Here is a 24,060-nt window from a genome sequence, read left to right on the forward strand (position 1 = left end):
TTAACCTCTCAAACATTCACACACAGTACACAAAACACCAAACATAAACTGAAGTCATTGGAGCGTGTTAAGGGGGCGGGAGGGGGAACTTCTTGAAGTTCCTTATGTTCGCAGCGGAAATTAGCCGACAGTTAGGCTAAGATCAGATCTCAGAACCCCGGTCTCCAATAATGAAAACTTAAATTCTTACTTCTACTTTCAAAAATCATCGGTTGATGTGATAATAAGCCAGGCATCCCTGTCCTGAAAAGGTAAGCCATTTTAAAGAGATTATGCGGCAATGATAATATTATAATAACCTAACAAAAATGTAAAACTAATGGTCGAGGTGAATGAGTACTTCTTTCTTTTAGAGCAGAATGTGAGAGTTTAACAGGAACTTCACAGGAATCGGCTGCTAGAGGGTGTAGTGCATAGTGTATTTCCCTGTCTTAAATGCATCTGTGTTTGTGTGTCATTCCTCATATTTGGGAGCAATGAGGTCAACTGGAGACTGGTAGTTCACATTTTAGTACTGAAAATCCATACATTTTACAGGAACTTTTATAATATTGCCATTCAGTGCCTTTTCTGGGTTTTACAATTTCAATCATTTGGATTTCCACCAGAAATCATTGTCGAAACTTTGACAGTCGTAATTAAATGTACATTATTTTTTATCTTCTCTTCTAAAAATAGTAAGCTTCAAAAAAACTTGAAGCTTAGTCAGCTGACAAAAAAGGGAAGGGGCAGGTCATTTATTTCACACTATACTTATGAACAGAGTCACATATGTAATAAAAGGAAATCACAATGAAATGTTTTATGAGAAAATTGTTTTGCCTATTTTTGTTTTGATTAAAGCACCAAATGGACTTTTGGCGGCAACACATGTTGATATGGATGCTAATAGGTATACTATTGGCATCTTTGGTGGTAATCCTCATCTTCTTTCTAATCAACAAGTATATAACCCGTAAAGGTATGTAGGATGCCTTACCTTTGGTGTTACAAGAGTTAATTATTCATTGAATCCCCTTTTACATGTTTATGTAATTGTCTTGCACTTACGTAATGTATGTAATAACCACAACATTAAGGCATGTCTATGTTCCTTTGTTATTGTTATTGATTTGTATTACACAGCAAGTGAACATCCTGTGTTTTTATTCATAAACTTTACTATTTAAGTATATTGCTGTCCTTTGGTGATTTAATAAATGGTCTCAAGCTTGTTCTTCCAAATTGTGGTATGTCATGCAGCTGTGCCTTTTCCTCTTTCTGAAATGACCTTAATGCTAAATGAAAATAAATTTTGCGATGAGCAGCAACCATACCTTTTAAAGTATTTTTCTACCTGTATATTTAACTTTAAAGAAAGTCTTTGTGATTATTTCATCAATTTTTTTCTTTGCTTTTCTAGGTCCATCTAAAGGATATTTCGAACCCTGCAATCCCCCTGTACTGAATGTCGAGTAAGATATGCACTAGTTCTCATATCACTTATCCTCTTCTATAAATGCCCCTTCTGTCATCGTCTTCTGTTTTTAAGAAGCTGCTTTGTCTTACAATGAACCCTCCTTGTCCCCTTAACCCCAACTTCTTGATGATGGTTGACCGCTGAGGTGTCTTTTGCAGTGCTAGGCCTGGTTCGCCTCCGGGAGTTAGGGGTGGGATCCCAGGGGCGCAGGGTATGGCGAATTGGTTTAGTCAGGGCATAGCATCCTGCAGGTGCCCCTTTATTTTGTAGTGTCTTTCAGACTTGTTGACTATACGACTTCCAGCATGTGTTATATAGGTCAACTTTTTTTATTCTTGTTTCATTATTTGGCCATTTCTTATTTATGCATTTATTTATGTGTATGTATTTTAAATAAATGATGTTACGGTTTACACTTACAGAATTTAGGTAAACTTGCTGTCATGTGCATGAACATTGTGAACCTATATCTAACGTTTCATTTAGGGTAAAATATCATTTTGAGATATAGTCAGTAATAACACAATTCTCTTAATCTTAAGAAAACTTGCAAAGTAAAGACTTAAGTTTGAAATCAAGCAATCCATCATTATGTTTGAATGCTTATACATACTAATGCCCTCTTTTCTGCATTTCCAGAAACAACATATATTTATCAAAGAAGCTGGAAGAGGTTGTGCCTCCCTTACCACCGAGGACTCAGTTTGATAGTGGTAAGAACTGACATTTCATCTTGAGGGAAAGGCCTTCGAAAATTATAAATATGGATTATTATTAACAGTTTTTTATTTTTTTTGTAAGCTGTAACTTCTTTGTCCTATCATACTGCTTCCATGTTATCACATTGAAATATATTATTTAAATGTTGGAGATACTTATTTTTATATAAACAGCTTCAGTACCTATACTTTGGCCTTTTATAGTTTGTCTTTCTTGTATTTTAGATAGTTACGAGAGCATCAGAGAACTGCCCGAGTATATTAAGGTGGACGAAGAAGAGGCAATGGTTCTTCCACCACCGACAAAGACAACTCAAAGCTGTCCTTCAGTTGACATGTCTTTGGAGGACTACGACGATATTGGGGAGGAAAACCACAACCAGGGAGAAGATTATGATGACGTAGGATAATTTAGAGGGAAGACATGGATGTGATTTCGATATGAAGGAGTTCGTACAGAATGTTTGTATCAACGTTTATTTAATAGCCTACCTAGATCTGTGCGTAACTAATTAAATTAAGGCATTGGGTAAAGCCAATATTGCCATTGACTCCCTTTTTTACCCTTTCAAAATGCTCAACGTATGAATAAGCCTACTGCATTAAGGTCAATCATGAGTTTGTGTTGCAGCACATTTGAATGTACCGTATATGAGCAGCAGCTTTAAATATATAATTTAAGGCTTTTTATCGATTCTGCTGTGGCTCACACATATGAATAGCAACAATTTCCCCTGTACTTCATTAAAATAAAAGAGCTGCTTTAGGAAATGCTTTTGTTCTATTGTTCTATTGCATCACATTGATAGATATAATTTAATGTGTGGAGACATGTGAATCACGAACGCTGCCCTAAAGGATTGATGGATGGATGAGCAGATGAATGGAGAGATAGTGATACTAATTGACAGATATTATTTTGTTAATTAATTAGATACAATTTAAATGTGTGAACACATTTGTGATAAAGTCTATGCTGCCCTAAAGGAAGGCAATTAAATAACATCTGGATAGGTTCATTGAGTTAACTCATTGAGCACAGAGGAAAGGTATTCCTATGAGTAACTTTAATTGGGAACCATTGACTGTAAAAACCAACAAAAGAGTCATAAACACACAGCAGGCTCGCTTGTTATCAGAGGTTTTAGTTCCACTGGTTACATTCCTGCAACTTCGCGTACACGTCATACCGATCCATCTAGCAATGCCATTAAAAGTATAATTTTTCACGTCAGTCCAATCATTCGTTTCGATTCCGAATGTCTGGCTTACGTGTGTCAAAAACGACCCTTGTTTTGACAAAACGTATACAGAAAAAACAGCTCAAGACGGAAGTGCATATGGAACCGGATGCTGCACGGACACTAGTGGGAGCTGTCTCTCAGGTTTCTGATGGGGTTGCCAGTCTCTCAGATAGTCTACGGTCGGAGCACACTTCGCATTCCGACGTGAACGAAATGTAACCGAGAGGGCTTATGTTTCAAATCGTCCGAAACGCAGGGAAGAAATACAATGTCCAACCTAAAGGAAGCAAACTCTTGCCCTGACGGCTACAGGGCTCTGAGCACCAGCGAACTCCGAGAGCTTCTACAAAATGAGGACAAAATGGACCAAATCATTAATCTCAATGAAAAGGTATCGTTTATTCTCCTGTCCTCTCTTTTAACTAAAAAAACTGAAACGTGTTGTTCGTGATTCCAGGTAACGTTAAAGTATGTGATTAATTCTTAACGGATTATATGGACACATTGCTGTAGTGTGCATATGATATGGCCAGTGCCAAAAATGGTTGTTAATATCCCTTCTCCACATGATGCGATGTGCAATGTGTGTACAATAACATTATCTGGCTCATCCAATGGGCGTTTGAGTGGCGATCCGTTTCATTCTGTGCATCTTTTTTGCCATCGTTATTGTCTGTGTGAATAAGAACGTTTCGCCCAGGATTTTAACTGTTTGCATGTGTGTGCTTTAACAACAATCTTATAGGAAGCACAGGCTATCCCGCCTCTGTGTGTGTGTGTGTGTGTGTGTGTGTGTGTGTGTGTGTGTGTGTGTGTGTGTGTGTGTGTGTGTGCACCTTCCATCAAAGTTACATTTGAGCATACTGCCTTTGTAAATGTTACAGAGAGCCGTTGGATCTCAGTGCACGTATGAATACAAACGAGCATCCAACGCATACCAACAAAGAGACGTCATTCGTATACAATGACTACAGTATATGCCGATTGTCAATTGTGCAAAAACGCCTACACCATATAACTGGTTTGAGTAATGTAGTGGGATTTAAAGGTAAACGCATCACACCCCACATCCCCTGTTGTGGGGGTCTCTGGGTCATCTAACACATTCTTAAAGGCACCTGCGGTTGGTCGCTGACTCACAGCATTGTCCTATAGCATTTCCCAACCCCCTGCTTTTCACATGGCTAACCTTGATAGTAACTAACTATAAAACCCATTGGACTGTTTCTGGTGGAGTCTTCATTTTAGGTTCTACCTTGTCCCTTGTCCACACCCGCTGTATGTGAAGATGTCAGCCGGTTCACCGACAACTTCTTCAGTGTCCTCAACAGGCCCTTAAAATCTGTCAAACTTTCCAGTGAAACCATGGATTCCCCCTTCGGGGAGTGGATCCCCGAATCCCACTAGCCTCGCAAGGAGCCATGTGTCTCCAGAAGGTGGTTTGAGGTTGCACAGACCTAATAAGCCTGGGATCTCAGTGAGGACAATATATATTTGAGCTTTCAAAGGTGGAGCAGCAAAATACCAGTTTACCAAATTGAATGTGGTCAAACATGTCCTCCCGGGGAAGACAACAGTGGGGTTGTTCTCTTCGCCGGGAGGGTAGACTTGCTGACGTTGTTGTCTCCTTAAATGCATAGTGCTCCCTGGATGTCTGGTCCGTGATGGTGAATCAGTGTGATTGAACTTTTTAGTACCCCGAATGTCAAATGCAAGCTCTTGGCCCTAAGGGCTAGCAGAAGGCATAATTTGACTGAACACATTCGAAATGGGACAAAGAAAGGCGTGGAATGGAAGGGTCACAATCGGTTCATGGTGAGGGGTGCTTATTCTTTCTTTTTAAATTACAGCTCTCAACTGTCTAAAGGTGATCCGTCATCATTTGCAGAGTCGCAGAAAGATAACTTATTCTGTGCTGTGTGCCCCCAGGATGTGCCCTTTTTTCTTTCTTTGATTACATTATTTTCTCTATCATACATTTACAAAAAAACCTTTGTTTGAATATGGGTTAAACGGACCCGGGTGTTCTGTGACCGACGGGCATTTGTTACACGCCGCGTGGAGACGAGCGGTACATTCATAAAGCATCCTGCAGCTCTCTCTGGATAAGGAGAATGCAGCAGTGGCAAGCATTCTGGCGTACAGCGCGACCAAGGTCGTAAAATGATAAGGGGAAATTGATTGGGGTTCTTGGTGGGGGGGGATGGGGGGGGGCAATGGAACAAAGACACTTTGTGTGGGCTTAATGGAGTGCTGCAGAGAGAATAATATGGTGTTGTGGTCAGGAGAGGGGACCTGCTGTGTTATCAAAGGCCAAGTGTGGTCAATGAAGCCGCATGTCGATTCCATGACTCATCGCAAGGTCATGCAGCAAGAAATGCAATGCCTTGATCGAATATATGGGAGATACATAGGCTCACATTTATGAGTGTATTTCTTCTTCCTTTTTTTTTTTCATTATGGGTTGGTTGCTCAAGTAGCTGATGACATGGTGTGGTCAACTCTAGAGAAAATGCCCCATTTGGGCTCTGAAGACAGGCACTGTCTGGAAAGAAGGATATGGCAAGAAGTGTCTGACTCTGCAGAATTGATGGAACAGAGACAGACCAATAAAATCCCAGAAGGGAGCTTTGGAGTTATGTTCTTTCTGAAAGCGACAGTCGGGCCCACTCGTGTGCTGGGGGCTTAAAAGAATCCCCCCCTTGATGCTGTTTCCTGTTGAGATGTAGAAAAGCTTGGCTCCACTTCAAGGTCAATGTCGTTTAGTTTGGGAATTCATTGTTTTGTCTGCGTTTCCTTCTTCTGATCTACAACAATCCTGTCAATGTGTGGGGCAGCGGATAACCTTTTCTTTGTAGGCCTTCTTTTTTTTTTTCAATTACAAGCTGGTGAGCTCTGAGGCCAGACTTTGGTAAGAATAAAGTGAACTGAGATCCCCATAAAATCAGCTCTGATGGATCTTCATTGAGACATAGTGTTTGTTCTCTTTCATGCCGGGGCCAGACAATGCATCACGTATGCAATGCAATATTAGTCACCACGATTCATAAAGACCTCCTCGGACCCTCTTAAAGGAATGCCGTTAGAACGGAACTCTAGTAGAATTCCATTTTTGTTTGATGTGCTGCGTCAAAACCGACACCCCGGCATGCTCTGACAAATGAAGCTCTATGCTGTTTTGTTCCGCGGTGCGAGCCGTGAGATCTGCTGTGAGTGAAGCAGCTGTCAGACGTGCACGCCGTGCCTTTTGTGCAAGGGCCCCACTACGCTCGTACACGCAGAGTGTGGGAAGTGAGCTAAGTATGCGGTGGCTTCCTCATGTGATCACGGTGCATGGAAGACACCAGGCAAGATGGGACAGATGCATCCTGGGACGGGGCCGGTGTCCTCCTGTCGGAAGGATGCTCAAACCAGCACCAACAATGTGTTACGGGACATCCACCCCCATCCAGTGAAGAAGCCCCTTGTTGCGTTTTTCTGCTTTTTATATGAGTGGACAGGAGGTTTTCCTCTGTTGTCATCTTCAAAGCGGTTTAAAGAGCTTCGCTTGCTTGGCCCGAGCTGTTGGTTTTAGTCACAGTGATTTGACGTGGCAGAGCTGTCAGTACTGCGAGGCGCTGGGCTTTCTGCAGGGTGTAACTGCAGCATGGTCGCTTTTTAAATGAGCTCTTGTGCACTCTGATGTTTCTCTACTGATCCAGAAGGAGCAGAACTTGCCCCAGAGCCTGCCTAATTGTTTATTGCATTCATTTAGTTCAGAACTTGAATGGAATACATATTACAGACCAAATCGAACAAGGGAATAATGTTTGGGTCATCTAGCCACATTATATTCTAAATCCTACTCTTTCGCTTTCTGGTTGAAGTGTTATATTATGAAGCAAGGACATGAGAGAAAATATACGTATTAGCAGCATAGCCTGTGCAAATGAGTACTGCTCAGGGGTATATGCTTTGCTTCTTTGAGCCTAATTAATGCATATATGAAAGGTCATTTCATAAGACTAAATACAGAATTAATCTTGCATTTATAATTACTTTGCTATTACTGTGATATCTATGTACTTTAGCTTTATGTCGAATACTTTATCTTTTTTCAAAAAAATACCTTGTAGCTCTGACTGTGAAGCATGGATCTCTGTGCAATTCATCACGGACAATTTCACTGATGGCGCTGACACTTAGTGAAATGTAGATGAAAAAAGTACACGCAAGGACTCAAAGTACCGTTTGTTTTAATAACCAATCCATTTCAATCATTTCACAATACAGGTTACTGGTAGACCATCGGTCATGTAACAAAAAGATACCTGAATCCCCCCCCTAAAAAAGCCATGACGTCGGAAAGACATCGGACAACCCATTTCATTTTTGGTCAAAGCCTCTTAAGGGATCTCCTCTTAGCTTTCTACAGCGAACACAATGATGAGCTCGCCCTCCGCCTTCCTCCAGTTTCAGGAACTGCAGCTGCAGAGAGAGTCCCTGCTCGCCTCCAACCGGGGGCTGGCCGAGGAGAGCCTGGCCCGCCGGCCGCCGCTCAACACCGGCAAGCTCCAGCTGGCCGAGAAGTACCGCCAGCTCTCCGACCTGACCACCGTGTGCCGGGAGAAACGGAAGCAGCTGGGTAAGCAAGAAGCGCCGAGGAGCAACTCGGAGAGGGTTTGCATGAGGCTGATTTGTTTGAGTGGCATGGCGGCAGATTAGTTGGAACGCCTCTGGGTTCGCATGGGGATTTCAAGGATCATCCATTAAAAGGATCAAGTACATTTGATCAGTGTGGCTGACAGCCTGTGGTGAAAAGGTTCATTCCTTGCAACACCTTGACTGCATACACTTCTTGGTGCTTTAATGGGTTTTTATCCATACCCTGACATGACGTACTCAATATTAAGCGGACCTGTGGCGGCATCCGCTTAAACTCCCGACCCTGGCAGGTGAGAACCAGTGGGCTTGGACTGTAGACCTCTGTCTGCACCTGTGCAGACAGAGAAGCCCACCTATTGGGATCCAACAGGGAGATTAGTGCGTCTGTAGGGAGAAAAGATCTCACTGGCTCATTATCTTTTCAACTCGACCGTTTTAATTCGCCAAATGCAAACCGTCTTCTCGGTTCCGTTTTTTTAAGCTCTTGGATTCTGTCTCCAGTGACCACTTGGCACATGAGAGGAGCTTGGATGAAATGCCACCTTTTTTTTTGGCTTGAATCTCATGCAATGGTAAAAGTAATTAGGCAGCCGATATCCCCCGAGTAGCTGGCATTATCTCACAGTCTAATTGCCATTAAGATATAAAAGCCTTTTAGCTGTGAATTTTGAAAAAGAGACTTTCACATTTCCTATTTATTTTTTCCCATTTTGCCCTGCACACTTGTATGCTTGAGGGGATTATATTATGGTGGATATGGGTAGTGACCATACCGCACACAAGAAAGGGACCCCACTGCCCCTGTCTTTATTTCCCTGTAACCCCAATTCTCAGTTCATCGCCACCCCACAGCCCATTGTACTTATCCTCAAAACTGGACAAGGGGTACATTGACTTTTTATTAACTCTACTGGCTTCTCTCTCTCTCGTCTCCTTTCCCAACATTGAAACCTTGACATTTGAAAAGGCCCGTCTCGTCTCCCAGCTAGCCTCCCCGCTAGTTTCTTCATTAAAAGCCAATGAATGAGGCGGCGGTGGTTGCAGTGGGTTTCTCTTCAGGGTTTGCTTCAGTTACACTCTTTTTCCCCCCAGTGAGACGCAGCTCTCCAACTGCTTAGCGTAAGCCTCAGCATAGCTTTGACTGGCGGTCATGGGAACGTATCGGATGCCAGTGGGGAGGTTGCAGAAGTCGTCAAGGAATTTGTTGCAAGAGTAGAAAAGAGCCAGGGGGGGCTGGAAGAGGGGTTTGTCTTTGTTTAGTCAAGTCATGCTTGGGGACCGGGGAGCAACGTCCAGTAAGTCTTGTTGTACTAAGACTGGGGTGATGTGGGCAAACTGTGTTGATACAGTATGTTGGTTTGGTCTTCTGCAACCCTCGCACATCAGGAACATAAAGGACCACACGTGTTGGCAGCCTCGTTACATTTCTGGTATTAAACGGCAGACTCTTCAGACGGCGGTGCATTAGCAGCAGATGCCTTTTTCCATGTACTTGTTTGAAAAAAAAAATGAGCGCGATAAATCCTACCTCATACAAAGAAAAACTGCTTGTTAATCCGCCGCTTTGATCTTGGCCGTTTTTCATGTTGTTTTTCCTATCTTTTCAACGCATTCTTGGATGGAGCTCTTCGAGTTCAAGCTGACCCTTTTTAAAGTGTCTATTTTTTTTTCTGAATCAATTCCTCAGGGCCGCAGCAGCTGTCCAGCGATGGAAGTTGGGTGGAATGTCAAACTTCCTGTGACACACACAAAAAAAAGCCTTCGAACCCCTTGCTCTCCTGCTCCACACACGCCCGCACCCAACCCGTGAGCACATGCATGGCCCATGCACTCCCCCCAGCGAAGAAGGCTGGGTGTGGAGCTCCTTCCTTCCTTCCTCCTCTGAACATCTGACTCTGGTTTGGCGCAGCATGGCCGCGCGGAGCACGGGCTCGTCATATTTCTCCAGGCTATTCATTCCAGCGGAGAGACATGTAGTCGATGATGTGGCATGAAGGCAGACCACGGTTTTGGCCCGATGGAGCCAGCTGGTCAGCTAGGTTATTGAGAGTAAAACGTGAACCCCCCCCCCCTCACACACACATACACACACAAGCACACCATCCCACCATCGCTTTACTCCCCCTTCTTTCTTTCCCCCCTGGTCTCAAGTGTGAAAAGTGTGAAACAGATTTACATTCCTGAGTAATGGAATCATTCCAGGCGAGTTTTAGCGTTATCTTTCTCCGTACTGTTGTTGCTGCGCCCAAGCTCCACTGATGCATACCCCTCTGGGTGTCCCCGTTTCCCCCAAGAAAATGATTATCTGATCTTCCTAGTCTACGGTTACATCTGTGGAGCAGTAGCGGTTTCCTTCTGGTGGATATGGTCATTCAGTTTTCGAACATTAACGGTTCTGGACTTGTTATGTTGAGTCATTCCTACTTGTTTTAAGAACATTTACTCTTAATGCTGACACGTGGTGGTTGCGCTACATCGGTCCCCCACTGGATTTTCTACCGTTGACTCATATTATAAAGTGGCCTTAAATCAATAAGGGGCAGTCCTCTTCCCTAAGCCCTCATCTAATGCACAAAACAACTAGGGCTATTTCCCTAAAACCCTAGGTTGCAGCAGTGGCCTCGTGGCGATATATTGGTTTTATGGTTACTCTCATTGGAGCGTTGATGTTAATTCAATATATTGAATTTGAAGGAATGGAGGGGAGGAACACTAGGTTCTGCAGCTCGAGCGTTTGGAGCTGAGCGGTCGACGAGGATGATAACACCCCAGTGTGGAGTACGACTGTGCTTATTACGCCGTCTTCAGTCCGAAAGCGTCGACGCTGGGTGTGGTGTTCGCACTAGGATTATGGTTGATTTCACCTCACAAAGGCAACTGTAACCGTTAGGCAAGACTTTTATGCTCAACTTCCCTGGGTATTCAACCAACACATTTGTCAGCCGGGGAACAAAGGACTCCCCTCAGCCATTTTAATCCCTTCAAAAAAGGGAACATTGGTTCTATCAGGAAGCAGCAGCCACAAAGTTATTTTCTTTATTGTCTCATTGAATCATTACTGGTGAATGGCGGCTTTTGTACATGAACATTAAAAGAACCTGTGAGGTCCATGTACTTTCCAGATTGTCGTTTTTATGAGGTAATTTCAACCCAACGATTTTTGGGCCCCCATTCACATTTTCTGCTTTGTTCAACAACCAGAGTGCAGGACTACTTTTGGCTAATGAAATGCCTAATACTACAGTAGCATCACCATCACCCCGCATCAAACAAAAGGAGAAAGCCTTTTCAGTTTCGGGGGCATTTCATGTCTACAGCGGCTGCTGTGCATGCATGTGTTAAAGTCCTCCTATACTGCCCAATGATTGCCTCCAAGTTATATAAACATAGTGTATGTTTCTCATAACTATGTGTTCATTCCATTATTGTGTCAGCACTGCCATAAGTCCCTTTATGTATGGCTGAAGGGGGGCCTTTATTGTGCACAACACATGCACTGCACAATACCCAGGGACGAGGCGCACACCTTTTACGCAATGAAATGTGGTTGAGCATTTGGTTCATTTTGGGGGAAGTGTTCCCATTCAGTGTTATTTCGCTGGGAAATTTGACTGAAATGTGTGTGGTGGCACATTTCACATTCCCTTACCCACCTTTAATACATACAACGGTGCGTTTTCAATTATTCATACAAGTCTGGATTGGAACATAATGGTTCACAAAATTAAGAATTGGCTTTTCAAAGTATTGTATTGTCGTGAGATGCCAAGATGCTGAATTTTTTTGCAAGTTAAACAGGACATGACGGCAGGAAAAATGTCGGCGGTATCTGATTCAAATTGATTATATCTGAAATTGACGAAACACACTCTATTAGATTAGTGGGGGCGGAAACATTTGAAGATATTATTGGTTGAGGTGCGGATTCTCCTGGGAGCATATGTGAACTGCATCACAAAATTGTCTTTGCTGCGGTTGCATGGATTTTGTGTTTTATGTCAAATGGTTGATTTTCTTTGTGTACATTGTTGAACAGGTGAATAATATATGGTTATGGAAATGAGCTAGCAAGGGGAAAACAGATCCATGGTGTCTTTTTTCAGAGAATCGTCAAAGCGGCACCATTTCCGACTGACTTTCCTGCAGTTCAGTACTTTTCAGATTTAAAATTCAGTTGGTATTTATATCCACCCTACACCACTAGCTGTGGGCCTGCCCTTCATTGGAAGAGATAACCCAGAAATAGTTCAAAGGCAACTTGGCACCATCCTATTCCACCTGCCACCCGAATTTCGGTTCATATCACGTTTGCCGTAGTTTAAAATTGTGGTGACCATTACGGTACCACTCCCCTTTGATGTTACCACGCATGCATAATTCATGATTAGACTTACCCCTCAATTACCGCTCAAATGTGGACATCAAAGACTCGTCTACAGTACGGTGACCTATTTGTGTACAGTCGGCATTCACAGGAACATCTCCCGGCTATTCTTGGCTTACACTTCCTCTGCCCCACTCTGCCAGTTAGCATTGATAAAGAGTGTTCCATGCTGACACCAACAGCTTACTTTTTTTTTTTCTTAGCTGGAAAACAAATGCTACTGTCAGTCTACAGCAGGGTCACGTTGTATTTCTTGTGGCGGACGCCCCCCCCACAATCAGTGTCCTTGCGTGGCGCTTCACGAAGCATGTTGCCTGGATACCACAGTTGTAAAGTCCTTAACTTGGAAGCAGTGCGAAACTGAGTAACTCCCATCTCGGCCTTTCCCTTGATTTCAGTCTAGCAAGGGAAATGCAATGACCCAACTAGGCAGCACGCCCCCGGCTGCCTGAATGAGCCTCGACCTGTGTTTGATGCTTTTGTCTTTGCACTTCTGGTACGGTCACCTCATATCCGAGTGTCGTCGTCTGCCACGAGAGCTCTGCCAAGGCCCTGCTGCACGCCACCCGACACCCCCTCAACGGGCCAGCTACACCAAACCACGCAGGCGTGACGCGCTCCTGTACAAGGCCACACGCACACCCACTGACTCATCCGGCGAACCGGTCACCATAGACAACAGGAGGAGTGTGTGACCACGTAGAGCAAAATGTCAGTGCGTTTCTCTTCGGCCCGTAAGCCCAAGGCCCCAAGGCTTATCGCACCTTATTTTCTTTTTGTAACGAGAGTTCTGATTTTTGTTTTGTTACATTTGAACGGCGTCATCATTTTCCCCATCATGTGTTTCCTCCACATAATGCGGTCTCCACGGTCCTGCCTTTCCCTGTCTCGCTTTTTTTTTCCCCGCCCTGACCGCAGCTGCGCTCGGGGCTTGTGGAGCGCAGTCTGTTCCAGCAGTCCGCTCTGCGGTGTCACCCCTCATCCCAGCGCCACTATCCTCCTAGCGCTGAGCTGTAGTCGACCACATGAGCTCCCCGGGCTGACCGAGTTATCTTTACCAATTGCCACCCTACTCCTACCCTACTCCTGCCCTACCCCGCCCCCCAAGTTATGGAAATTAGGTCACATACAGCCTCTACATACGCACGGTTTGCCTGTCTGTCAGCCCTCATTAGATCTCTAACATCAGGATCGGGGGGGTGAGGGTGGGGGGAGGGGGGGTCAAACCAGAGGCGATTTCATCATGCATGAGCGAACGTTGATCGTATCTACATAAGCAGAGTGAGGCCTACAAGCAAGAGGCTAGACCCCTGGAAGTGGAGTGGTGTTGGTTTATTTATTGTTGGCGGCGAGGTCTCGGAGGTCAGGTCAATCAGGGGGCAGGAGTGGGCGTGGCACGTCCACGAAGGCTTGTTAAAAAGGGTGGCACCCTTTCGGCTTTACTTTTTTATTTTTTTGTCTAGAAGGATTTATTTTGTTTACGGCCCCGTGCCCAAACTCTCAAGAGGCTACTTGCTTAGTCCACGCTGAATGCTCGGTCGCATTAGCGTCACGGCAGTGTGTGTCGTCCCCTGAGAGGCACCGCTAGGAGCGACCCACACGCACACATGTCCGCACACTTCCCTGGGAGGCACGGGAGCTGTCGGTGTCATGGCAGCAGCCCGCTGGTCGCCCCTCACTGCTGAGTGAACCCTTCCCTAGCCAGCTGCGAGGAACACGACTGTCGTTCCTCGCCATCCCCTCCCCACACGCCACACCTTTTTACCCAGCCGCATGGAGCTAATAGATTGTGACCAGTTTCTTTATGAGTGGGCCGTGTTCCCCCCCCCCCCCCCCCATTGCACTGCTGTGGACATAAATATTTGAGAGGGGGCATGCATGTTCATGTGTTGTGTCTCGGAAATCCTCGCCTAGACAGGCTTTAGGGCGTTTTCCACTGGTTTCTTTTGTTTCATCGAAAACACAGGATGTGTCCTGTTTGAGGATACAACCAGACAATGTGTACATCAAAGTCAAGAGTGAGAAAGACGAATAAAGGAGTGAACAAAATAAGTTGGATGTGAAAAACACGTGGTCTGTGAAAGAAGTACCTAATATATGCAACTGTTGACCTAGAACTTTTCTTATTATAATCTCTATTCTTTTCTCATCCATTGGACAGTTTTGCTTTGTATTATTATTTTTTTCCCTTAACCCCTCCACAACTTGCATCAAGACAAACACGACCAAGCCGCCCCGCCCCCTCTCCCCCCTCCCTATCCCATGTTATCAGATGAATCAGTGGTCTCTCTCTTTGTCCTGGCAGAGACCCATGGGCCCAGGAGCAGCCCACAGGCGGCCCAGACCCTGCTGCGGGAAGAGGTGGCGCAGGCCGAGGAGCAATCGGAGGTGAAGGATTCAACACAAAAAACTGTCCTACCGATGTTATGCACATGTGATTACAGCCGTTTACATATCCGTCATTCATATTTGTTTGACAGAGTATTATATTCGACAATATTTAGGTATTCAAAACGGAGGCATTTGTTATGATAACTTCCTAGAAGTGGTACTGATGCAGAACACTGTTTACAAGCTCTGCCTTTGTCAACAATAAGTAACCATAAATGTCCTTTTATTGGCTCTTTACAACATAAGTGCAATGATCCAATGTGTTTGGCATAAAACGAAACATTAGAAGGGGGGCGGTATACTATAAATAATTAATTAGGGAGATAAGGCATGTAAAAAAAACAACAAGGTATAAATAATAGAGATGCATGACAGACCTACATTCGATAAGTGTGTTTAAAAGTGCGATATGGTGCTCTGTTTCAATAGCCCTGCCGCATCTGATAACATCGACCCAGCTAACTGAAACCGTAAGATACGAGAAAACAGTGAAACATAAAACACTGTAGGCGAGAGCCGGGTAGGGATAGCATTGGGAGTTCCATTAAAACGATATTCTGCGAAACATTGATTGAGGGCTGGAAAAGAAGCTGAGTTTAACTTAGAAGGTTTGTTATCGCCCAGGAGCCTTCAGGCCCAGCTGCCCTTGTGTGTCATGCTCAAGCGCTTGATTCATAAGTGCCACAAGCAATAGCTTGAACTGTCTTTGAATGACACCTTCTTGTCCAGAGAATGATTGACACTTGACAGTGAGCACCACCATGGGGGCCCTAGCTGCAGCAGGATCCCATAGGGATGCTTGAGGCGATTTACCGTGCCATTCAGTGGATATTATATCACCATTCTTTAAAAAAGATAACAGACAAAGTTTGGCATTTTCAAGTAAGAAATAGCGAGTGCAGATTTTAAAAGGGACATCACATGAAACAGATGTTGCTTTGATGGATGGCATATCTTGCAGCGAGACAAAAATACAGGAAATGTTCCATAAACACTGAAGGTAGGTTGGTGTTGCTCTTCCCAAGGGCTTCATGTCTGTTTTACGATCATGACTTAATCCAGCAGCACCTCCACATAATCCCAATGTTGTGGATTTACATCATAACAAATCTATGTTAGGTTTATACTTGTCCAAACTAGCCCTCTTAAACTGAAGAACGCACACTGCAAATGTAGTTCTTCTTCCTATACACACACACACACACACACCGTGTAAATGATATGCACTTGGCAGCACATACTACAGAATAATTGCATTTACTATTAAATATCAACCTCAAAGGCCATAATCCTATGATATTAAATGTGTGCTTTCATTTTAAAGCCCCCAAAAAGCCTTTAAACGGTTGGCAGTTTCCTTTAGGGTCACGTCTTTACAGGAATCGTTTGCAAAATCTGCGAGGAAATGTCTCCTGCTTTGCCAGATTCGTATTGGACCAGGGAACAAAAAAAACTCAGCTTGTGAAAATCTGGACCGAACTGGAGCCCATACTGATGTTGTTGAGCCATAGACCTGGCATCGTGACACAGCCTAGTCAGCCCTTACCCTTATCCACACCTAATGTTTACAGAGATGGCCCAAGCAGAATTACTGTATATTTGATTGGATGCATTAAAGATGCAGTCCTTCTTTCATCCATCCATCCATATCTTTCTTCATAATTAATATACAGTTGGCAAGACCCTTTTAATGCCCCTCAACTAAAAACCCTGCCAACGAAACGCTCCCGAGTGGACGTTTCCCTCAAACCAATATCTAGCAGATCTCCGGGAACACGTTCCCACAGCAAGGAATGTGGAGTCGGAACCCAAGGTAACCGCGTGACCAAAGGTTTACTTAACAGCAAACTGCTGCCATTTGATGGCAGCGGGGTGCGCTAGGAGATGTTTCTCATCATCGGGAGGGGGTTGTCCATTAGCAGAACAAGGATCAAATGCAAAAGTCTCATCAATGATGTCTCCTTATCCACTCTTGCTTCCTCACACAGCAAGTGGTTGACGGCAACAAAGACCATTATACAAGGCCTGTCACTTCCAATGTGTATTAAATAAATCCTTGTTTGTCTCCTGACAGCAAAGCTGACGCCTCACCATTATTACATTTTTTTTAAACCTGTTGATAGAACCAACGCTGAGCCACGTCCGGGATGCGCTTAATTGGCTCTGCTGCTCCCACGAGCTCAGAACATCTGGACAATTGTTTTGCAAATGTGTGTACAGCGTTTCCTGTCGCTCACAAAAATATGCAGGACGCAAAGCAACTGTCGATTGCCTGTTGCCGTTCCGGGGACTGAGGGGCTGGGTAAAGCAGACCGAAATCGACCGATTTCTGTCTCCGACGTGCGTGGGTCAGGCATCACGGACTATAGCACACCACGGCGGGCTGTAACAACACAGGATGTTGCTCTGCCTCGCTCAACTGTTTTCCACATAAATCTTGTTGGATTTCTGAGACATCCCTTCCCCATGCCGAGCTTGAGCCGCTCATTAAGCTCTGGGAAATTAGTCCGGTGTGTTCTGAGGGCTCGCAGGATGTGAAGGCTGTAGCCAGGATTGGGTTGTGTTGCCTCGCCAGCAGACATGGCGGTCTTGCTGCCGACTTTTCCTATTCTTTGTGATGATTATCATGACACTGCTTTTGGTGTCCCGGGGATTCAACCCATATACAGTCTGGGGTTTAAAGGGGCCATTTCACAAGCTGGGAGAGCTGTTTACAAGCTCGGCAGATTTGTTGAATTCATTATTTTTTTCATTTGTAATGTTAAACAGTGGTACCCTGCAAAAAACGGCCTAATGGTTCAATCTAGAGGCTGATGGCATTTGTTCATTTTGGTCCCTGGGTACAGGCGATAGAAAATGTTCAAAGCGCTATCAGGTTTCAGGGCAGCGTGAGAACTCCTCCTCTCAGGAGTTATCTCTTCATATACAGCTATGAATCCAAACCTGAAATCTTAAACGAATGTACTCTATGCTAAGGTCTTGTATGAATTGGCTTTTAGGATCACTTTTGGTTTCACTAGCATTTGCCTGGTTACCATTGTGCGTTACTTTTGTCAAGGAGACCAACATATCTCCGAAGGCAAAGGCCAAATGGCCCACACCTCCTACACCCTTTCAGTTGCACCCTGATCCTATCTGCATCACATTTCACGTGGGTTTCACCCTGGTGCTCTAGGCCCTAGACTCTTAAATGATCTGTCAATTACTAGTATCCCTTTCAGGGAGTCTCCCCGCCTCACGCCCATAGTAATCTGGGATATGTTCCAACCTCCTGGATAACGGAGTTGGGAGGACGGTTTGCTGAATATGAACATGCAGACAGACATGCAGATGGTTGCTCTGCTTTGTAATAAACATCCTCTAGAGAGTTGACTTTTAAAATGCAACAGTGTGCATACGAATCAGGCCAATACGTGAAATGAATAGTTTTGTTGGCCCACCTCAACCCCTGTAACTTTAGCCAACTGGCGCTGTTTGAGGTAAAGACTTGACAGTGGGGTTCTGCTAGGGCAGAACCATTTGAATATTGGAGGGATTAAGGCCAAGGTTTATAGGGATCCTGGTGCAATGGAAAATGATATGTATTTAACGATTTTCATACTTTCTTAAGCCCATCTGCCTTAATATTAAAGTCTGCTTACTTGGGATCTGAGATCCTATTAATGCATTTAAATACCTTACTTCTACGATCAAAGACTTGCTAGCCTTCTTGCTTTTTAGCCGTTAACGTTTTATGAAGGTTATTGAACATCACAGGCATATTTTTACATGCCAACATTTATTAAAATACATTCCTACACTGCCAAAAGTGTGCATATTCCACTTGTTTGCCTACTCTATACCAAGAGTAATGATTTACTAAATTTCCCGCAAACTCCTTTTAATTACTACCTTTGGCTTTCCAAGCACATGTTGCTTGCGTCGGCCGTGTTGGACAACAGCCCGCAGGGCTAGGAGTGTAGTGTCTTGGTGTTAATCTGTTAACGAACCTTCATCATTGTCCGGGGGAGATGGTAAATGCGAAATGAGTTATCCCGCCACTTGTTTAAAGAATAAATGATTATGCACAAATTGGCCAGGAACATGATACTGAAGTATTTAATCTGTCAGTGTTGCTTGGGCCCCGTGCCAGGCCTCCCCATCCTGGGGCCACCCTCATCGACGGGCTTTCCCCCAGTCTCCCCAGACCACAGCCAGACTCACTGAAATCATAATACTCCTGAACTATGGGAGAGTTCGCCGGTGAAACCTTCCAGCCACTTATACCAAAGAGTAAAAACATTCTCACTTCCAAGGTGGTTTCACAAATCCTGTGGTCTCGTTGCGTCCGGTCGTCCCCCTCTGATGACCCCTTACTCTCCTCAACAGGAGCTGTTGGAGAGGTTCATGGAGGGCAGCGTGAACCTGGAGTCCTTCCTGGAGTCCTTCCAGAGCTCCCGGAAGACCTACCACGTCCGTCGCGCCCAGGTGGAGAAGGTCCAGGAGCTGTGCCGGCCCAAGCGGCCCTCGAGCGAGACCAAGCCCGCCCCGGCGCTCCAGAAGGCCGTGCCGGAGGTCAGGAAGGACCCCGAGACGGCCCCCCCGGAGGCCCTCGTGCGGCCCAACGGCTTCGTGGCCCATGGGCCCCTGCGCGTCTTCCACCTGCGCTACGGCCTGACGCCCGCCATCCTGCTGCCCCACTGCCCCTCCGCCGCGCCGCGCCCCAGCCAGGCCCTGAGCCCCCAGGGCGGGGCCCCCCCGCCGGTGCACCTGGACCAGCAGCTCCCCAGCCCGGGCCAGGGCCACCTCCTCAGCCCCAGCGGCCACGGCCAGCCCGTGGGCTTGCGCGTCATCGGACAGCTGGCCGGGGGCTGGCCGGCGGCGGCGGGGGGGAGGCCCGTGCGGGTGCAGCAGCTCTACAGGCCGAGCCCCCACCCGACCGAGACCCCTTACCGGTAACCCCCCCCCCAACGTAGGGGAGACTTGGCTCGGAACAAAAAAAAGACCCAGACATGGGGGAAGGAGGTGAAACCGATAAAACTGTGAGCAGACCGGTCTGCCCCCCACCCCCCACCCCTCCTCTCCTCCTCTCCTCTCGCGCTGGAGACTACTCAGACCCCGGAGACTACTCAGACCCCTCCATGACACGCCCACGGAGATGAAGAGGTGTGGTGCGGGGAGCAGGGATCCATCCCACTTTATTGCTAGAGAGAGAATGGGAAGGGAAAGCGATGCATCAAATGACGCCCGATTGGGAGTTTTAGAGAATCTTATTTTTAATCATGTCACCATTTGAGAGTGACGTTGGGTTAAGAAGCACAGCTACGGCGGGCATTATGGTTGTAATAGTTGGTTGGGAGACGCCAACGTCCATGTGGCTTCACCAAACCATAATGCAACTTGTCATCAGACAAACTGCCATTGTTGTTCATTTGTCTTACACTCCTTATTACAAAATGGGTAAAGATACAGTTGTCTAAATTAAGGTTGCAATTGAAAAAATGTTTGTATTTATAGCAGATGGTATTTATTGTTAACCTGATATAGGGCGTGTACGGTGATATTCTTTGGCCGGCGATGTATTCAGCATCACTTTTTATCCTTTTGAGACTGCCTTCCAAAGAGATTTTTTTTTCTTTCTTGCCCAATGTAGATTAATACCACAAATGCAACACTATAGGAGTACCCCAAAATAGTCCACCATTGGCTTTTTGATGAACGGTGCTGGGTCACACGTCTGTAAGGGAGTGATTTTATTTATTCATGTAAATCCTATTTTAAATGCTTGGCTTCAAAGATTCTTGTGTACCGTGGTAAACATGAAGCAGCATTTTTTTCTGTTGTTAAATGTTTAGTCTTTCAGTGTTTCCAGACCCTGAAATGTGTCTGTGTATCATTGCAGTGAGGGTGCTGTTATTTCAAAAGCCTTATGTTGTGATTTATAAGAAAGCATCTCAAGAATAGGAAAGCATTTCAAGTCAATCTTCGGTTCAAGTATTTTATTTTGAAAGGGAATGCATACGAGTGCAGTTGTGGCGGTTACTTGTACTCATCTCCATATAGGATCCAGTTAGTTTTTTACAATTTTTCTTTCTGAAGTATTTAACTCTGAATGCATGTCTGTACTATAGAAGACCAGGAATCTGGTCTGCTATACGTCAAGAAAAATAATTGCCTTGTGCAGGTCAGGAATCGAACCAAACATTGCCATGTTGTTGTCCACTCAGGGTCATTTACAAAAAAACGAAACAAATGCATTTTTTCCTATGCATTTCGTTTGAATGATGTATCATGCGTTTGCTCCTACCAAGCCCTGTAGCACACTGAGACCCAGGTTAAAGGGTTGAATTGTGCCCAGGGAGGGTCATTCATGCTTGTGCATGCCCGTGTTTGCCTCAAATAATTTGATGTAAAAGTGTTTTGTTTTTTGTTTCTTTTTTAATACAGGGATTGACTGCTACAATTCAAAACTTTAATCGGCCTTTCATTTCATACATTTTTTCTGGGGGGGAGATAATCTTTTTTTGGACTGAACTTGTTAATTCAATACAATACAACGTCCTCAATTGACTTGACCTATCTTGACTGATGGTTCTCAAATGGATGATTGTTTTGAAGCTGGTGGCCATTACAGTGATGTTTGTGGGGACATCTTTTCACAACGGCCCAGTCCAAGAAAGCCCACCGTACGTCACTTGTGTCATATCAAGAATCGGCTATTCCCAGCAGCCTCCTGATGGGGCCTGAAATACATTGATAATACGCTCTCCGTCCAAATAACCAGATGCTATACACTTGACGTCTCTGTCAATTGGCAACACCGTTGCGTGTTCTTAGTGTGAGTGCCGGCGCTGATGTGAGACGAATACGCACCGTGTCGGAGCATATCAGTGTTGCCCACGAGTGACGACAAGCTAATAATATTCCTGTCCAGCCAGATATGGATGGCAGTGTGTGTGTGTGTGTGTGTGTGTGTGTGTGTGTGTGTGTGTGTGTGTGTGTGTGTGTGTGTGTGTGTGTGTGTGTGTGTGTGTGTGTGTGTGTGTGTGTGTGTGTGTGTGTGTGTGTGTGTGGCCCCCCCATGGCAGCTAAACTATGTGCATCTGTGTAGTGCCCCCTAAGCAGGACCCTTCTGAATTTGACCTCCCGGGCCTCTGAGGATAAATGTTGCTGCAAAGTGGGTACTGACATGATGACATGGATGGTGACGGCCTGGAAAAGACCTGAGCCTTCACCCAGCCAGCGCACGCCATTATACAGCTAATGGAACATTTGATATTCAGCTGAATTATTTGGGTTCTTTTTTTTATAATGGAGAAAATGTTGGGGTTTTGTTCTTGCCTACTTTCGGTCACGCAACAAGTAACAGATGTCGGTACTCTACAATCAGGAAAACTGGTCCAAACTAGTTCATATAAGAGTAGCATTTCCCCCGTTGTTAAAGTAATGGTAGTCGATAAAATCCAAAATATTAAACATACTACTTTTCACCCTGTAGTGGTTCAGTGACTGAAGTTATATTTTATGTTTGTCAAATGGGTTATATCACTATACTTAGTGTGATACTGTAAAACCATTGTCCCTGTTAATGGTGATAAAACAAAATAATGAAAGAAATGCAGCTGTTGAAACCCTAACTCTGTTTGAGTGGGGGACGGTTCAGTTATACTTTATCATCGTCTGAAAGACCAGCTCTATTATAGGCTTAGTGACCACTTGTTTGACCTATTTGCTTTCTCACTTGTTCTGGGTCATGGATGCATATGTTTGTGTGTATGCATTTCATTGCATGCATATGCAAATGCATATTGTGTATTCATGTATTTGATCTATTTAAGTATATTAATAATGAAGTATTTAAGGACAAGAGCAGCACTTGGTAGCTATGAATTCTCTGACTGCTATGTGATGTGAATGTGGTCTAACGAAGACCACTGCCCACGTGATTTGGTCATGGTTACCTTCCGGCTGTTGTAATGAAGGTGACGTTATCCAAGTATCAAAACAAAATTTAAAACACACATGAATGAGATGATCAATTCTCTGGAATCCCCTTGATGATATAAGATAAACTATGCAATGTGGGCCAAAAATAGTCCTCATCCAAAGAGAGAATACTTTCAAGTGCTTCAACTAATTGAGTCATTTGTTTTTGCCATACGATGACTGCACAAATATAGTTACAGCTAAAGAAAGCAAAGTTATCTCTTGTGACATCAACCAACATGCGTTCTTTACGCTAGATCCTAATTCTCCATTTTTTTCAGTATCTTTGCTCAGTGCTTCTGGTTTGGCCTTACAGAGATCAAAGAATGACTTGTTTTGTTCTCTTTCAATTGCTTTTGTCCTTTATTGACAAGTTAAAACACATCTTGCTTTGCCTTAGGCCTATTTTAAAGAGGAAACGTCTCGGAGGCTGCGGGGGTATGTTCATGTGCATGCTTGTGAATTGTTCAGGCATTCTCCGCACACAACCATAAGAATTACATTAAAGTATCAGCAAGATAATAGAGGAAATATGAAATCAAGTGGAGAAACACCTTGCTGCTGTGCATTCAGCTACACTCTTTGCAACATTTAAGTGACCTTATGAAATGTGTTTACATGTGAAATAACCTTTTTTTTCTTCCATAGAAGCACACGTCAATAAAATGCATTGTCAAAGTGATGATCGTAGTCAATGTGAAGGGCTGTGAATAAAATTAACATAAACCCTCTCCATCTCCTTTTCTGTGTGAGAGGGGGGATGAAGATATTGCAGCTTAAACCAGAGACTTCCCTTTCAAATCAAATAGATGGTGTTTAATATTCATTGTTGTGTGGATCCAGTCATGAAATGGTATTTCATCAGCATAAGGAGAAATACAAATGTTTTGAAAATCCTTGATGGAGTTGACCCAATAATGTTTTTTGCAAGATGAATGAGGCATGCTATAAATGAGGCACACTATAATTATCTCATTGAAGGCTGAATTTTGAATCCCAACCATATAAAACAGTTTCCATAAATACATGTTTTTACCAATTAATCTAAGCCTATTGGGTCAGGATGCCATGGACCAATAATTCTACTCAGTTATCATTTTTTACACTCAAAGGTGTGATATATCGAAACATATGTCTTAATGGACAACGGTATCCAACCATTACATTAAGTCCATGTTTATGAAGAGATGCCTATTGGTCGCCTTCATTGTATGAATTAAATTGCTATTATAGTCTAAAACAGCTTTCTAGAGG

General features: G+C 44.3%; 1 protein-coding gene across 2 annotated transcripts; it reads left to right on the forward strand.

Moving 5' to 3' along the window:
• The first annotated feature begins 3 nt into the window (after positions 1-3).
• Positions 4-23,537, forward strand: vps37d (VPS37D subunit of ESCRT-I). 2 transcript variants are annotated; one of them, XM_030360603.1, is made up of 8 exons: positions 17-251; positions 844-961; positions 1,403-1,454; positions 2,099-2,172; positions 2,404-3,813; positions 7,875-8,046; positions 14,756-14,838; positions 19,210-23,537. In XM_030360603.1, the coding sequence occupies exons 5-8, from the start codon at positions 3,691-3,693 to the stop codon at positions 19,777-19,779; spliced, it is 948 nt and encodes a 315-aa protein (XP_030216463.1). In that variant the 5' UTR covers positions 17-251; positions 844-961; positions 1,403-1,454; positions 2,099-2,172; positions 2,404-3,690; the 3' UTR covers positions 19,780-23,537. The 2 variants fall into 2 exon arrangements, with proteins under 2 accessions (XP_030216465.1, XP_030216463.1); XM_030360605.1 differs by lacking the exon at positions 844-961 and having other exon boundaries at positions 4-251.
• The last annotated feature ends 523 nt before the right edge of the window (positions 23,538-24,060 follow it).

The sequence above is a fragment of the Gadus morhua genome, chromosome 7, assembly GCF_902167405.1.
Source record: "Gadus morhua chromosome 7, gadMor3.0, whole genome shotgun sequence".
NCBI lineage: Eukaryota > Metazoa > Chordata > Actinopteri > Gadiformes > Gadidae > Gadus > Gadus morhua.